This window comes from Oreochromis aureus, linkage group 11, assembly GCF_013358895.1.
Source record: "Oreochromis aureus strain Israel breed Guangdong linkage group 11, ZZ_aureus, whole genome shotgun sequence".
Taxonomy (NCBI): Eukaryota; Metazoa; Chordata; class Actinopteri; order Cichliformes; family Cichlidae; genus Oreochromis; species Oreochromis aureus.
In genome coordinates this window covers 18,206,056-18,223,109 of record NC_052952.1, presented here as the reverse complement: position 1 = coordinate 18,223,109, position 17,054 = coordinate 18,206,056, and the positions used below count along the sequence as shown (strand labels likewise).

Below are 17,054 nucleotides of genomic sequence, written 5' to 3'. Positions count from 1 at the left end.
TCAAAAGGTGATTAGTTTATTTCTAGTAGTCTGTGACTTATGGAGGAAACTGGTTGTGTTCTATGCAAAACACTTTGCATAAATTGTAAAACCAAAGCAATGCAAAGTGTTTTTACTTGGAAATAATTGCATGTTAAGCCAAAACTCTTCACTGACACATTTCTGGTGCATATAAAACAGATGATTATGCTTGTTATCATTTGATAAGAGACGCTCAGAACAGAAAGGGGAGAGCTGGAGAAGGAGAGCTATTGATTTTCAAATTCTGGTGTGCACTGCTTGGAGAAAAGAATATTTACACATAAAACTATACGCATGTGCGTCTGATGAGACAGTCCAAAAGTATGCGCATAAAAGTATAGCTATATTAGGTTCCAATCGTCAGAATTGTTAGAACGTCAGATTTCAGAACATCGCTGCAGAAATTAGCTGGCTTGGCTCTAAACCTTCATTCCTTTTATCCAAAGGTCTTAAGGCTGAGGATCAGATTGTTTCCCAGAACTGTGGCCTCCATCACAGTCCTTCCTCCCCCGCAAAATCACAAATTCTGAAAATTATAGGCACCTACAGATATAGTTATATACCCATCTTCATTCTTAGAGACTGGTACTTTAAAATCATGGTCATACCAAAATGAAAAAGGCAAGGAATATTATGACTTGGGTATATCTATGACATTTACCAGTCAACATTTGAATGTAGGACAAGACATAAAATGTTTTCTTGTTTCAAATCTATCTTGTTTTACTGCTAAACAGATGCCTAAGGCTGCCTGCTACCTCAGACTAAGTCATCGCCTATAACCCTGTCATTCACGTCAGCAATGCAATTTTCTCAGGCTGCACATAATTTATTCCAACCACACACACCAGATGTGGATGGAAAATGCTATAAAAACTCCACATCTCTGAAGTGGACTAGATGTATGCATTTCTGTTGTTGTAATGCTCAACTAAGAACCAATTTTCCATTGTCAACAGCAGGGAATTGGTTGGATTTAGTTTGAAAGTAAATAAAATTGCATCTCTCACACTTAATACAATGCAAATATGTCCGGTTTTCATTTGGTCTCTCTGGTCATGATAGAGATATTTCACACTGTTTTATTATGTTTACAACAGGCATCCTAATAAGATTTAAGAGACCACGAATGAAACTTACCTTATATCTCTTTTTACATCCTGGAACTGGGCATGCAAAAGGCTTTTCATCTCCTCCGTTCATGTACATGGAACTGAGGATGGACTCAGAGCTGATGGCGCTTTCAGTGGTCCACGACTCATCACTGTCAGACTCCTCAAATTCTACATCCTCTTCGTCACACTCACTTCCTGTTAGAGGGTGAAAGATTTAAAGTCAAATAGCAAATGCCTTAGGGATCTTCACCAGGATTATATTACACAAACTTGCTTCCAAAAAGCTTTGTTTTATGCACATTTTCTATGACGATGAAACCCTGGCCTCTGAGCTTTCAGCCTGACCATCATGGACCCTTCACAGCATGTGTTCAAGGATAGCATTCCCACAATCTTGACTTCATTTGTTGCAAGTTTTTGGAAAGACTGAAATATGCAAATTGTGGGAAAGAATTTAGGCATTTCATTGAGGTCTTAGGTCAACACGCTGCTATTGTTTTATTAATTCATTAAAGATGCCATTCCAGAAAAACGCATACTTCACAAAAAGAAGACAGAAGTACGTGGGAAAACACTGCAAAAAAATAAAAGTGGGGTCCTGTTATTTATAAAGCTAAATAAAGAAACCTAATTAGCTGGACTTTAAGGGCTGTCCCTGATTTTTTGCAGCCTTACAGTGAGCTTCTTTATGGATGTCAAGTCAAGCCCAGCAACCAGAACTCTCTCACTGTCCGAAAAAAAAACAACAAAAAAAAAACCAAGCATCATAATCTATAATGATGTTTTTCCTTTTAATTTTTTAATGGTATTAAAAAACATGTAATAGCAATAATTCAGTCACATAATTAATCTAAAGAATAGATTATGCATTTATGAGTACATGGAAAGAAAAGATGAACAGAGACACCATGCGGTCACTTTTCATGTCAACACCAGACACATGAAAGATTTTTTTATATAGTGACAGCTGAAGCAATAAAACACTGCAGCTATAGTGCCTGAACAGGCAAATACAAACTAAACAGACTCAAAGTGGCTGCTTGCTTGTAATTAAGCTCAATGAGGAAGACTGCTGCGGAGGCCACACTGGAGACTGGAATTACCAGCACCAACTCAGCCCGAGTCAGGGAACATTTCTCCCAGGGAATTGATCAAAGTCAGCAAAACTCTCTGATCGTGGGACTTCCCGATCCTGAAAGCACTTCTTTTAGTAGAATAATTCTTGCAGCAGGATGTAGCAAAAAGACAAAGCCCACAGACTGTGTGGGGTTTGTTCTTGGTAGTGTTGCATGTGGATAATTTAATTCAACAAAAACAAAAACTGTCAATCACAAAAAAATATTTTGGTTATTCAACCTGTGTTTTTTTTTTAGCTGATTTACTTACAGAATAATTCATTCAGATGATACTAAAAACAGAAACTTTGGCTTTAACATGGATATTAAACAAAGAGATACATATAATGAATATTAGGTGTTAACAGTAAACTATTAGGTTTCCTTATAATAAAGACTCAGCACAAGGATCAACACCAGGAATGACAAACTGTAGTAACCAATCATTTAACTGTAGCTTCAGTTAGAAAAATACATTAATGTTAATCATCTGGAAATACACATCCTATCCTTTGGAAAGTGAAGAAATTAAAAATATAATCAAATAAGCTGGAAGATATTCAGAATTTCGTCTGGAGTGGATATTTGCCCTCACATGAAAAAACAAAAACAAATAAGCTTACTACTACATCACTCTGCTGCTTGCTTAGCTAACACTACATAACTATTAATTCTTACATGCTTGTTTTACATTTTCACCCATTTTTCTGTATTTTAATGAAAAAAAAATACATTGATGGGGATTTCATCTGTATCATCTCTTCTATTAATAACACAAAAGGAATCCAGAGCCCCATCAAACAGAAACAATTAGAGAAGAAAAATTTTCAAACAGCCTTAATTTGGAGTTTTACTTTAGTAAATATGATCACAGAAAATTCAAAGGTGGCAGGACTGGAAACTGCTGAATCTCAGACCACAAGAGTTAAAGTTATGAAATACAATTATAAAACAAAAACAATTCAACATGTGCTGCACAACTACTATGGCTAGATACTGGAAACCTAATTAGATGAACTAGTGTGTTGATGATGGTTACCTGTAGGTGTGCTGCTGCGGAAGGAAGAAGAAGGGGTGATGGGTGGGGTGACTGGAGGGGTGAGGTTTCCACTGGTGTGGCGGGGTGGTGTGGAAACATTGCTGCGTGACAGATTGCCTGTAAGAGACAGAGACAACTTGGGCTGCACCTTCTTCTTCAGGGCCTCGTGTTCTCGCCTTGCAGCATCTGTCATGAACCTGGCGTTGTGAGGTATAAAACTTGTAAGGGTTCACAAACTTTTTGGATGGAAAAAAAAGAGCATCATCTCATTCAGACTACACTGTAGTGTACTGTAGGTTTGCTACTGCTTAAGAAAAAAAAAATCAGTGGCTGCATTTCCCTTTGGGCTTTATGATTTGACAGTAAAGTCGTCAGCAAATGTGCACCATAAAACCAAAATGTTAATATAGACACTGTTAAAGCAAATGTGGAATTAACAAATTAGGTGATAGCCACATCAAGATGTGTTTGTGTGAGCAGGGAGACAGAGGCAGACCTTCTTGTACAATGGTTTGTTGCATAAGGCTCTTAAAACGACTGCACAAGCAGCATATCAAAGACAACCAGGATGAACACAGTGCAATAAAACACCCAACTGCCAAATACTGTAGCAATTCATTTAAGCAATCCACCAGATGACGTTTTTTTAGATTGTTGGTAGAACCTCAAAGGAGTACAGCACAAACCTTTCTAGTTAAATCTTTTCAGGCAAACCACTAATACTATTCATCTTATGATTTTGTCAGATTTTAGTAAATTAAAGTCACTTTACTGAAAACTGAGTTACTGCATTACTAAGTTAACCTTCAGTGGGGTTATTTCAAAAGGAAACTTGTTTCTTTACCTGTTGATATAACTAAGAGCAACATATGTGGGCTGCTGCTGCTCCTGCTTCTCCAGGAGACATGGGTCTGTATCTGGGAAGACAAGATAGACATAAAGGCAGAAATTTAGCCACAAAATATACCAGTTAATGGCACAATTCTTTAATTTTACATTAAAGTTTGTCATATTTTCATGCCAATGTTATTTTTATTTTTTGTTATCCATTTATTGCCCTAAGACAACTGTTGAACTGAACTGAATTACTTAAACATTTTGGTCCTTATTTACTTTTCAGGGTCCCTACACTCCAAAACAGTTTCATATTAAAAAAAAAAAAAGAAAAAAAAAGAATGAAATGAAAATAAAATATTTATAGCTAATAGATAATATATCTGGTTATATAATAACTATTATATGGAATTACATAAAGCAAATTGCCATATAATAACATCAGAAGTACTACAGCAAACAAACTACATTCAAATATTCATACCTATACCCAATACATAAACTAAATACAATAGAAAAAGTTTTAAGCTATACAGTCAAAAACTAAAGACATCTTTAAGCTGTTTTAAATGTAATCCATTACATCATTTTACAGAACAGCTGCTGTATGATCATGGTGACAAAAGCATATGTTGGTAGGTATTCCAAAGAGAAGACAGCATCAGAGCATTACATTATCTCTCGACAGAATACAAGAAGAATGAATCACAAATGACATGCGAGGCTAGCATCATCACGCTTCATATGAGCTTTTGTGATTCATACGACCAACCCAGTACGGCTTTAAAGTAATAAACATTTCACATTTTAAAACAAAAATGAATTTGTGTCAATGTGTGTCATAAGGCAGAATGGTGTTTTTGACCTAAATAAGGATAGCCAGTTCAATGCACTTGGTGTCACAGGGAGGATGAAGCACACAAAAGTATGCATTATCCACCCAGAAGTAGACTTTTTGCAAAAAAACAAAACAAAAAAACCCCAACAACGTCTTACCACCTGAAAACTATCCCAATTATTTTCAGTGATGTGCCAGGCCGTGTTGGATGCACTGTTGTGTTCCATGTTTGTGGCAAAGTACTTTTTCTACCCAGACAGGCAGGCACAGAGGAAAGGTGCGGCTATGTGGTAACTTATGCTGACTTTAGTGATTTTAAAAAGGGGTGTTATTAGAAGCCAGCTTTATTGCGCATGTTGACACAGTGGAAATATAATCAGGCAGAGTTTTGGCAAAAAAACAAAAACAAACAAAAAAACAAGAAAAGGAAAAAATAAAGCAGCAAGTAAGTAAATACGGAGGGCTTTAGATTTGGAAAAATATCCTTTTCAAAACTTTGGCACAAGATAACTTTAACATGATAAACGGCTAAGTAAGTCATCTGTAATCCACTCTGTGTCATACTAACACATATATGAATAAATTAATGGTCTTTGCTGCCTTGAAAAAGGTTAGTCAGTGTGCACCTTGGCAGTGCGCTTTGATCCCGAGTTCCAGGTATTAATTTGTGTGGAAGAATATGATAGGATGTGTTGTCAAGAAAAGGATGTGGGCTCAGCTCTGAAAATATTTTGTAGAACTACTCAAAAGCAAGGTATTGTGCAATGCACATCATTATTGTTTTAAAGATGATGTAATGTATATCAATAAAACTGATGCTGGAGAAGATCCATAAGCTGATGTCAGTTTTGAAACCAACTTCTCTTTTCCTTTGAAAGACCTCTACAGAATTCATGTTATATCTGCTTAACGCTAGAAAAAAAACAATGTCCAGACTGTCAATTCAGTTTTATCTGTACAGCACCGATTCACAACAACAATCAAGGTGCTCTATATTGTAAGGTAAAGATCCTACAATATTAGAAAGAAACCCCAACAATCGCACAACCCCTAGGAGCAAACACTTGGGAACAGTGGGAAGGAAAAACCTCAGACAGAACCAGGTTTAGACAGGAGAAGCCAGAGCAAAAGGAGACAAGACAAGTATGGGAGTATGGGAGAAAGAACCAGAGTTTAATAGTTACTGATGATTAAATGCAGTGATGTATAAATACACAGGGAGTAAAAACAGTGAAGAAAAAAACAAACACTCATACGTGTATCACTGGAAGCCCCCAAGCAGTCCGAACCTATTGGATCATAACCAAAGGCTGGCTTAGGGTCACCTGATCCACCACCCAACTATACCCTTTATCAAAAAGCAAAGTTTTAAGCCTAATCTGAAAATTAGTGAGGCTGATCAAATCAAAACTGGGACATGGCCTAATAATGAATTACAACAGTGCAGCCTAGAAGTAACAAATTCATGAATAAATGTATGAAGCATCAGCAATATTGCAAAAATGAATGGAGGCTGTCATGCATTTTTGTTTAATGTAATCATTAACTATTTCTCACAGTAGTGGAGGTCAAAGCAATCCCACCAAGTTCCAAAGAGTTTTAGGATCAGGTACACTAAATTAAGTTGTTTCTGAATTTAAAAGTAGGAACTTAGAGATAATCCAGGCCTTTGTGTGGTTAAAGCTATAGTTTTACTTAATTTGTATCATCTGGCTTCATAGATAATTAAAGCTAGGCGTCATCTGCATAGCAATGAAAATATATGCAGTGTTTTCTAATACCTTTGTCTAAGGGAAGCATGGACAATGTAAAAAGTATTGGTCCCAGCACAGAACCCTGCGGAACTCCATGACTAACCTTTGTGTGTGAGGACTCCCTATTACCCTGCAAAAATTCAAATCTATCAGATAGGTATAATTTAAACCAATGCATTGTAGTTTTTTTAATGACAATTTTGTGCTCTAATCTCTGTAGTAAGATTTTGCGGTTAAGAGGATCACACACTGCACTGAAATATAACCAGACAATCACAGAGATGAGCCCAGTCAGAGGCAGTAAGAAGATCATTTGTAACATTCACTATTTCCATTTCTGTGCTATGATGCACTCTAAATCCTGACTTAAAATCTTCAAAAAGAAAAAACCAAAACATTTCTTTGCAAGTGATCATTTGACTTTGTGACAACCACTTTTTCAAGAATTTTAGAAATAAAAAGGAAGGTTAGAAATTGGTCTATATAGCTAAGACAGCTGAATCAAATAAGGGCTTTCACGTAAAGTTTTATTTATTCATCATATTTAAAATTGGAGCATGCACTAATGGGATACGTTTTTGAGTAGTCTTGAGGGGTCTAAAAGGCATTTTGATGGTTTAGAGGAAAACATTATTGAAGTTAATTTAGAAAGATCAATTGAAGAGAAAGACTAAATAAATGTTAGCAGTTTTGAAAGTGGCTACACTTAATGGCACATCTGTGGGGCGACTGAATATTTTTTCTGTAATGGTTAAATTTTTGTTCTGTTCTCTTCTACAACACTGTTTTATATAAAATATAGAACAAGACTGCTCAGGAGCCTTCTGTTTTAAATTTCCATTGCAGTTTTTTAAAAAGCTGCTCTGCAGACACCACATTGCTTACACATGACCACACTTGACACATACTGTGTTTTCCCATGCTGTGCTCCAGACATTCATCTTGCTCAGTGGTGCTAAATGTACAACAATAGCCAATCTCCACACCCTGAGGTGAAGCAGGGCTGACTTCAAACACTCTTCCCACTGCTGTCCATGTGGGCAAAGAGAGATGCCCCATAAAACAACAGTTTCTTCCACTTACCAGCTAAACCTCCATGTCCACCTCTGTGAAAGACTGCTACCCCCATGTGGTTAAAACTATTACTCATTTTGCCTATGTGCTTATTTATACACTTACACTTAAACACATTTATACATTTATACACTTACACTTAAACACTTACACCTAAGGCCATTTCCAACACTGAATTTTAAATTATGGTTTTGTAAGGTACAAATACTAAAGTGCTGCTTTAACAAGCTATGTGTATTGAGTAACAAAAATTAATGCTAATCATACTAATAATCGCCAATTTCTATTTGATACAATATAAAAAAAATACTAAGGCATTGATACGAAACACATGGTAAAGATGCAATTAAAGTTCTTGGTTAAAGGAGTAAGCAACACCTTTTTCATGCTGTAATAAAAATCTTGAGTCATGCTCATTTATTGCTTCCACTGCCTTGGGATTTTACTCCCGTTTGCATCTTTCTTTGTTTAGTTTTTTCCCTGAGTTCGATTAAAATTCTCCTGGTCAGAAAGACGTAGAAGGTCAGAGAAGACCCTAAACCTTGTTAGGTTTAGGGGCTCTCTTTCCCTTTTAGGTGACTATTTATTTTTTTCTTGTAAATATACCTGCTATTTATATAGCTGCAAGGCTGGAGTTGAATACCACACATCACCACTTTAAAGTAGTGGATGCTGATACCACATGTTTGCAGATTGGTCATATTCTAACTTTTGTTCAAACACACTGATGAGAAGTTCTATCTCTAGAGCCTATCTTTTGATCTATAAGAGAAATATAGGTTAAGCTGAATGTAGAAAAATTCCAAATGAGAGAGATTTAAATTGTGCAGACACAATTGTTCAAAAAGGAAATGGACACCCCACACAACACTCTAGATTTTTATCAGTGAAACCCAAACCACATTTAAGCATCTGTGGAAAAGCACACAATTAAGATGTCTAAAATATAATCAACAAGGCATCAGTCAGTCAGTCTTACTTTAGGTCAGCATAGGCGTCAGAAGGCAAAGAGCTTTGTACATTTAGTTTGTACAGCCAAATATCTTGTAAATTGTGGCAGAGTGTTATGATAGATAGAGCAGGTCAAATCTCAGCACCTAAGGCAGAGGGTTTCTTTCAAGGCCTCAGTCGTAAGCAAGTGTTTCATTAACAGTGGATTTATCCCCAGTGAGAAGGACAGCACACCTCTCTTTACTCTCCAGCCAAAGTCATGGAAACACAGAGTAGGAAAGACACATTCATTATGACACTATTCCCATGCCAAAAGCAAAGGGCTGTGCATATACTACTGTAGGGACTTTTCTGAGCTGTGGGTAATGGCATGTGTGTGTGAGAGAGTGCACAAGAAATCCCTACTAAAATCCCTAATGAGTTTCAAGCAAAGGAATGGCAGTCTGCTCATGCAGCAGTGGATCAGTCTGTCCCTGCACGCTGTAAATCACACACACCTCAGGTAGGACCAGAGAGGAGGCCAGCAGGGGCCAGCTCCCCACAGCCTCCACTATTCTTTTGGGGCCACCAGCAGTCAAGCACCAGGACGAAGGCGCCTCAAATAGAGATGGGAACCCCTCTAATCAGACTACACAGGTGGTCCACTTTGGTGGCCAGCTATTAGAAGCCTTCTGGGAAACAAAAAAGGAGTATTTATTCACCATCGCTACTTCTAGAGGAAAAGAAGCACAAGCTCCTACATGGTCAAGTGGGAAATAAAGATAGGTAGGTCAGGTAGAAATGAAGACAAATCAAACTTAAAACATTTAATATGTAATTTGATTTCTGATTTCCACTGACATTTTATCAAATTATTTCAAAATATGTATTAGTTTAAACCACTTTCTGCTCTGCAATCCAAAACATTCCCACACAAGTTGTGGTTTTCAGCAAATTTCCTTTTTCCCCCCAAACAACACACAGTTCACACAGAAAAGTTTTCATTTAGCAACATGCAAGAAAAAAATCTGGATACAATGAAGAACGCTGTTAATTTTTGTAGTAATGTTATTTTAAAAAAAACATTTATTGGACCTAAACTTTTTCCAAAAGAGCACTGAACTTTCATCTAGGAGTTTGTCTTGGCGTTTTTTTTAAGCGTTTCTTAAGACTTTAAAGTATTTCAATTAAGAGGTCTAGCCTTGACATGATGATGCACAATCATTTAAGTTTTGGTATAAATCACTTAATGAATTTATGTGACACTTGTGTATGGGAGTGAATCCTGACTGAATTAGTGGTTTCAGTGTATTTTAGGACCACTATGACATGCTGTGAAAGGAAACCTAGGGACGATCACACAACAAACCTTCCTGGGGCAAGGGGAAGTGACGCCTGCTATTCTCCCCTAACACCCTTCACAACAAGCTCCCTCACACACTCTCACACACACACCAGACACACAGCTCTCTCTCATTTCCACCAATGTCTAGCTCTCCACCCTCATGGCCAAATGCACTGCAGGGTTGTGCAGAGTGGTGAGCATTATGGTGACATGTTTATGGTGGCTCTGAGCAGCAGGGAACATTACCAGGAGTGGTGGCACAGGTAATTCATTACAATGTGACCTCGAAGGAGGAAATGAAACAGAGTCAAGCTCCATGTGTATAAGCTGCCTTTGTGGCTTACTGAAAAAACATGGCAGGGTTAAAATAATCCATTATCGATGTGTTTAATTCAGACAGAACCTCATGTGCTTTCACAAAGATGTGTTTTCACAAACACATACCAAAACATACAATAATTATTTCTTATGGCCATTTATGAATTTGGATCTATCTGGAGAATATATTCTTAATGAATTAATCATTTCCCTGGTGTATCAAATAATAAAAATTTGAGTTTCTTAATGTTTTCTGACAAACATTCCCAATCCCAAAAATACTGAGCTTACAGCTAGGTAAAACATGGCAAAGCAACAAATCGTTAAAAATTACGAATATTTTTAGTTTTTGTTTAAAAAATGACTTCAGACTGATTTTCTGTTACTCTGATAATAAATAAACCATTCCAGCACAGTGTGCCAGGAATAACTATTGTTAAATTTGATTCTGAATTTAACTTTGCAGCTGTTTCATTTATAAACGTATGTTTTTAGAAGGCTAAAGAGGTCCTGTGCATAGCGAAGCAATGTGCGACAAGTAACCAGGAAACAACTTTAGGTCAAACTTGGGTGTTACAGAAAAAATTACTAAAATAATAGACTCCAGCAAAAATATCACGTTGAGTATGCATGTTGAGTAATGTCAACATAGGCTGTACATTATCTCCTGTGTGAAACCTTTTTATGAAGTATGTTGCAGTCACCGCACAGGAACAGGAGCAGCAGTGTCGGGGGTTGGGGAAATGTAATTAGGCTCACCAGGTGCACAGATCAGGGAACTAGTTGCTGTTTCCCAAATTTATTACTTCCGCGCAGATTATGAGGGTGCAGAGCAAAATCTACCAAACGAGCCTCCAGTGAGGACTGGCAACAAGCAGACTCATTGTTATCGTGTATGGACACTACAGGCCATCTACCCAGCAGCACATACCCACACACTAAAAGGTTTAAATAACACGATCGCCGTTTTCTTTTGGTCTACAGTGGCCTGGTTGCTCAGTGAGAAAGTAAACATTTCAGCAAATAGGTGGGTGCAGTTTTTATACCACACAAGAATATCAAGTTCACAGGAACTCTTTCAGGCTTAAGCCAGCATGCATTACGGTCAGAATTCAAACTTTCCTCATCCTGATTAGCATGTGCCGATTTTGCTCACAAAGGCCCAAGAGGACAGCCTGACTCTCATTATTAACTTAAAACTCAAAATGTAGTTTAATCCACAATGGGGTTAAAAAAATAACCCCACTACCTTGAGTTTATACTTCATCTGGGCTGATAATCTATATTTTCATTGCAGCTAACAAAAAGCAATAAGTTTCAATATTCAATATTCTCTTGATAAATGACCCTAGCTAGGCTCTTCGATCAGGCTAGAATGTGAGAAATATGTAGAGTTGTTAAAATGAACTGACTAACTTCTGGCCTATAATACCCATCTAAAAAGACAGCAACCAACAGCAAAGGAGCGCCATCTTTTGTTCACACACCCAACCAGCAGGCTGGCTAGCAGGGGACAAGAATGTGTTCTTGTTTTCCAGGCGCCTAATTATAATGGAGAATGTTCTTTAAGCAGCAGGCCACCAGATGAGGAGGAAGACATGCCAAATCAAGCACTCGCTCTGTAATTATGCTTCACAGGCACTTGGCACAACGCGCAAGATTTCTCACTTCTCAGAGTGAGCACAGGCCAGCAGACAAAGGAGGGGGGGCAGCAAAGGTTTTCCACTTTGAGCCAACTAATTGCTTCATTATTCCCCAATAAGTCATTTGGAAGACTTTTTTTTTCTAAGGCTAACACCTTGAACACATGCACAGCACACAGTCAGAGAGCGGAGGATATTAAAGCCAGTCAGGCAACAAACAAGAACAACAGAGACAGCTGAGCCCTGTCAGCTTCAATAGCAAGAGTCTGAAATATTACATTAGGGAACAGATGTAGTTCCCCACAGTTTGACGATCACACGTTCACATCGTGAGGATTGGAATTCACTTTCTTGACTAGCTTTTGTTAAAAAGACATAAATGCCTTAGCACTTATCAAAAAATGCAGTATTCATAACATTTTAATATAAAAACGTGACAAGCAAGGATTAGATCGAAATGAAAAACCACAGGGCACTCTTCACAGGGTGGGCTTTCCATGCTTTGTCCTCCTTTTTGATTTTAATGGGGACCATAGTTTACAAAATGAGTGTCATATTGTATTAGATAAGATGTGAAACTAGTGACTGAGATCAAAAACTAATTAGGAAAATGTTTACTTAGGGAATACACATGGAGGCCATAGACATGGAGGCCATGAACTACTGCATTGGGTTCACTTTTTGGATCCAGAGGCTACATAATTTACAGTTGAGGTCAGAAGTCTGGATACGCTCATCAAGACTGATGCTTAATAACGTCTCGTTAGTGATTGTGATTGACAACTGCCAGTTTCTCTTTAACAATGTAAAAATGATTAGTTTGACACCACTCACTGATTAAGCAATAATCTGAGCAATGGGGAAGTCCAAGGAGTCCAGTGATCTAAGAAGAAGCGTTGTAGGGTTACACAAGTCGGGAATGTCTCTTGGAGCCATTTCTAAACAACTGCCCATCATAAGTTCAAACAACTTCATGCAGAGTTGGCAAAGTTACAGACATTCTGTACTTCAGGAGAAGTACAAACACTACTGTCAAAAAATACTCTAGTAAAAGTTGAAGTACTGATTCAACTTCTTTACTCAGGTAAAAGTCAAAAAGTAGAGACTCAAAATAAGAAAGCAAAAAGTAACTCTTTGGAGGATGTTTCTGGTTTTGTGCAAAGATAACTGAATTTTTTTTATTGTAATTATGCTCAGCTTGAACCTGAAGAAAAAGAAGGAAAGTAAAAAAAAAAAAAATCTCTGATTTCTGTTGCCTACATTGTAGAGGGTGACACAATAATTTCTATTGAAAGCTCCAGTAGATTTTCTTAGTGTACGTGCTGTGATCAGCTGACCTGCTGCCCTCTGTGGATTTACACAACTGAATTCAACAAGAAGTCAGATGATGTTTCACAGCTGACACTACACTGTTTATGCTGTCTTTATATTAGACAGTATAAAGTTGATATAAGGGTGGAATTCAGCGAATGAATCTAAGCATCATCAGCTTAACTTCAAATTCATCTCTGCTACACTTGATGTAGCCTAACTCTGACCATGAAACCACAGCCACTGTGCACCAGTCACACACTGTTCTTTACTTTGAATCAATCACAGTACAGCAAACTAACCTGTTTATCCTGCAATAACCTGCAGAGTGTTCTCATGCAAACTTTAAATAACACGGTCTACCTCAGTGTGTTTAGCTGCAAATTTCACAATATGAAAAAAAAACAATGTCAGATGTACAGACCCAATATCTGATTTAAAAACATGAAGACTTTTCCAGTTTATCAAATCCCACTGAGCAGTCCTTACCTTTAAATCTAACCTCTCTTCTTCCTCTCATGTCCTGTCTTTCTTATCTTTCTCCATCTCCAGCTCTCTTTCTTTTCTGTCCCTGTGAAATACAGAAGCTGGACCTTTAGCTAGCAACACACTGTAAGACAAACTGCACAAAAACAGTTTGTGTGTTTGCTGATGTTTGCAGAGCTGATAAAAATGTTGTATTTGAAATGACCTGACACTTAAAAAAAAAGTAACTCCCTTTATGCTCGCTCCCCTTCTGTAGCACTAGCTAGATGCAGAAGTACCTCAACTTATGGACACCTGCAGCAATTCGATGTTGTGGCAAAAACAAAAACAAACAAACAAAGAATCTACTGTCCCATGTTTAACCTTTGACTATGGCACACGTCATCTCTTTTTAAGTCACATCCTCTGATGATTAATAAACGCAGGCTTGCAGTGACGAAACAATAACTTCCCCCAAATGTGTTAAAGCAAAAGTAACAAGCCTGTTATGAAAATGTAAGAAGAAAGTGCAGATATTCGTTTACAAATTGTGGTGAGTTAAAGTAAAATGTTTTCAGAAAAACACTACTCAAGCAAAGCAGAGATACCTGAAAATTGTACTTAAGTACACTAACAAAGTACTTTAACAAAGTACTTTACTTTACTTGTTACTTCCCACCTCCCACCACATGCAACTACAAGTTATTCAGATGTAACATCACTTTGCTAAGGTCTGGAAGAAGACCCAAACTGTCACCAACAGATGACAGTGAAGCAATTTTTGCATCGCCATGGACTGACAGGATGCCGACCAAGAAAGAAGCCTCTAGTCCAAAATAGACACTTTCAAGTTCAACTGAGATTACAACTGCCCACATAGGCAAACCAAATTCTAGAGAAAAGTTTGATGATTGGATGACAAAAACGTTGAGCTATTTAACCACCATGTCAAGAGGTATGTTTTCATGATGTATTTATAGGAGTAAAGGGTGAGGCTTTCAAACCTAAGAAAACTGTCAAGCATGGTGATGGTAGCATCATGCTTTGGGGCTGTTTTGCTGCCAGTGGCACAGGTACATTGCAAAAAGTCAATGGAATAATGAAGCAGGAAGAGTACCTTCAAGTTTTTCACCTTCACCTCCACCTCACATCAACAGCTAGACGGGCGAAACTTGGACAAAACTGGGTTTTCCAACATGACAGTGATCCCAAACGCACATCAAAACATAGTTTTGAAATGGAAAAAGCAGGCTAACATTAAGCTTCTGGAAAGTCCCAACCTCAACCCAATTGAATATTTGGAGACTGTGCTTAGCTGGGTCCCAATCAATGTAACTGAACTCTACAAATTCTGCCAGGAAGAGTGGCCAAATATCCAACCAGAATTATGCCAGAAGCTTGTTGATGGCAACTAAAAGCATCTGGTTGAGGTGTAACTTGCTAAGTGAAATTTAACCAAATATTAGTCAAGTGTATGGATATTTTTGAACCTGTGTGGATTTGAGAAAATCCAACTTAAATTCAAACTTGTGCACCCAATTCTTGTTTTGTAAAATTATTAGACATTGCACACTGCACAAGTATTCCACCCTGAAAAAGAACAGATTAAAGAAATCACTCAGAACTCATGTTCATGATGAGTGTATGTAAACTTTAGACCATAGCTGCATATTCAGTCTATAGTTGTTTCCCTTTTATTCTAAAAGGGGGATTTTTTTCACTTCATTTGCATATAGAGGTTAATTTAAATTGGTTTACAATCTTTACCTACTTAAATTCAAATGCATTACTCTGCACTAACTTAAGATAACTAATGAAGTATCCCTCTGCAGAAAAAAATGTAATCAGTTAATTTCAATTCATTAATAAAAGCAACTTATATTAAGATTAACTGTGTGCCAGCCGAACTCATTTAGATAAACTCCCCGAGAGGCTATAAAACAGCAATCAGAAAAAAAATTATGAACAGGCTAATAAAATAAATATTTCCACAGCCCCATCTATAATTGCTTCCCAATCTCCCCCCACAGGCAGTGGTTATTGTTGTCTTTCCCAGCATGAACTAGAGGAGGCGCCATTAAATGATAATCTTTTGGGGTGGGAGGCAGCATCTGTGTTGCTAGCCTGCAGTAGACAAACACCCATGTGGAATTGCATAGTTTTAGATTTGGACATTGTAGGATAATACTGGTTTTCTAACTTTTTCTTGCGCTTGTCTTATGAAGCCAAATTATGGAAATTTACCAAGCAATACAGTTCTCAGTTTCCAGCCAATTTTCCCAAATTTTAGATTTGGGGCATTGTATATCTACAAAAGAAAGAATACAACTTATAAAAACAAACAAACAAACACACAAACAAACAAAAAACCCCACACATTAAATAATAGATAACTCCAAGGTGCTTTGAACTAAGACAGATAATAAAAACGCTGGTAGGTTGGATAATATCTGAATTGATGAACAATATTGGTTAGATAATACATTTCCATGTGTGTGTGTGTGTTTTTCATACTATTGTTCTCTTTTGAAGGGCCAATACCCAGACGTAGTATTTATTTTTTCAATGTCAGCTGGCGAAATGATATGCAATGCATAATTTTATATAACCCAGTTAACTACGTTGGCAGGCGGACTGAAACAAGCTGCTGACTTTAAGTTGACTCACGACGTTTCCAGCTACGCGCGCGGGCCTGGCGCTGCATTAACTAATGTTGCACGCGCGACCCGGGCGCATATAGTAACTTCCAGTGTGTGTTTCTTCGATGTTGCAGCAGTAAAATAACACAGTGACACAGCTTTGAAAGAGAAATGAAGAGGGGAAACATCAACTGCACCACACCTAGCAACAGGGTTGTCAGGACGCAGGAAGTAACTTGCTAGGTTGCTAATTAGCCACGTATGCTAAGCTGCAAACCGGGGCCATGGCCATTGCAGGCTGGGGCTCGGTACTTAACAGTTCTTACCGATGTGGTTATCCTCGATGTGGACGATGAGCTCGGCCAGCGAGTCGAAGTGAAGTCCGCAGCCCCCGAACCTGCAAGCGTTGGAAAAGAAGGAAGCAGCGGCGATGCCTGTCATGGTCGCTGCTGCATTAGAAATGAGGGCAAGCGGCGGTGAAACAGCGGGGCGGACAGCGGTGGAAACAGCTGGAGCTCGCACTGGCAGCAGGCTGACTTCTCTCAGCTGCGTCAAACCAGCTGGAGACAGTTAATGACACCGGAAGTGAGGCTGTTTGACTTCCATTAAAAAA

General features: G+C 38.0%; 1 protein-coding gene across 2 annotated transcripts in view; it reads right to left on the bottom strand.

Moving 5' to 3' along the window:
• The window catches only part of jazf1b (JAZF zinc finger 1b), a 20,676-nt gene extending 3,622 nt beyond the window's left edge, over positions 1-17,054 (bottom strand). The window contains exons 1-4 of one of the 2 annotated variants that reach the window (XM_031746197.2): positions 16,768-17,054; positions 4,135-4,207; positions 3,291-3,487; positions 1,162-1,331 (exon numbers count right to left, since the gene is read on the bottom strand). In XM_031746197.2, coding sequence (XP_031602057.1) covers positions 1,162-1,331; positions 3,291-3,487; positions 4,135-4,207; positions 16,768-16,882 — 555 coding nt within the window. In that variant the 5' untranslated portion in view covers positions 16,883-17,054. Of the gene's footprint in view, positions 1-1,161; positions 1,332-3,290; positions 3,488-4,134; positions 4,208-13,826; positions 13,880-16,767 lie in introns of those variants that run through there. The other variant, XM_039619340.1, reaches the window with a different exon arrangement.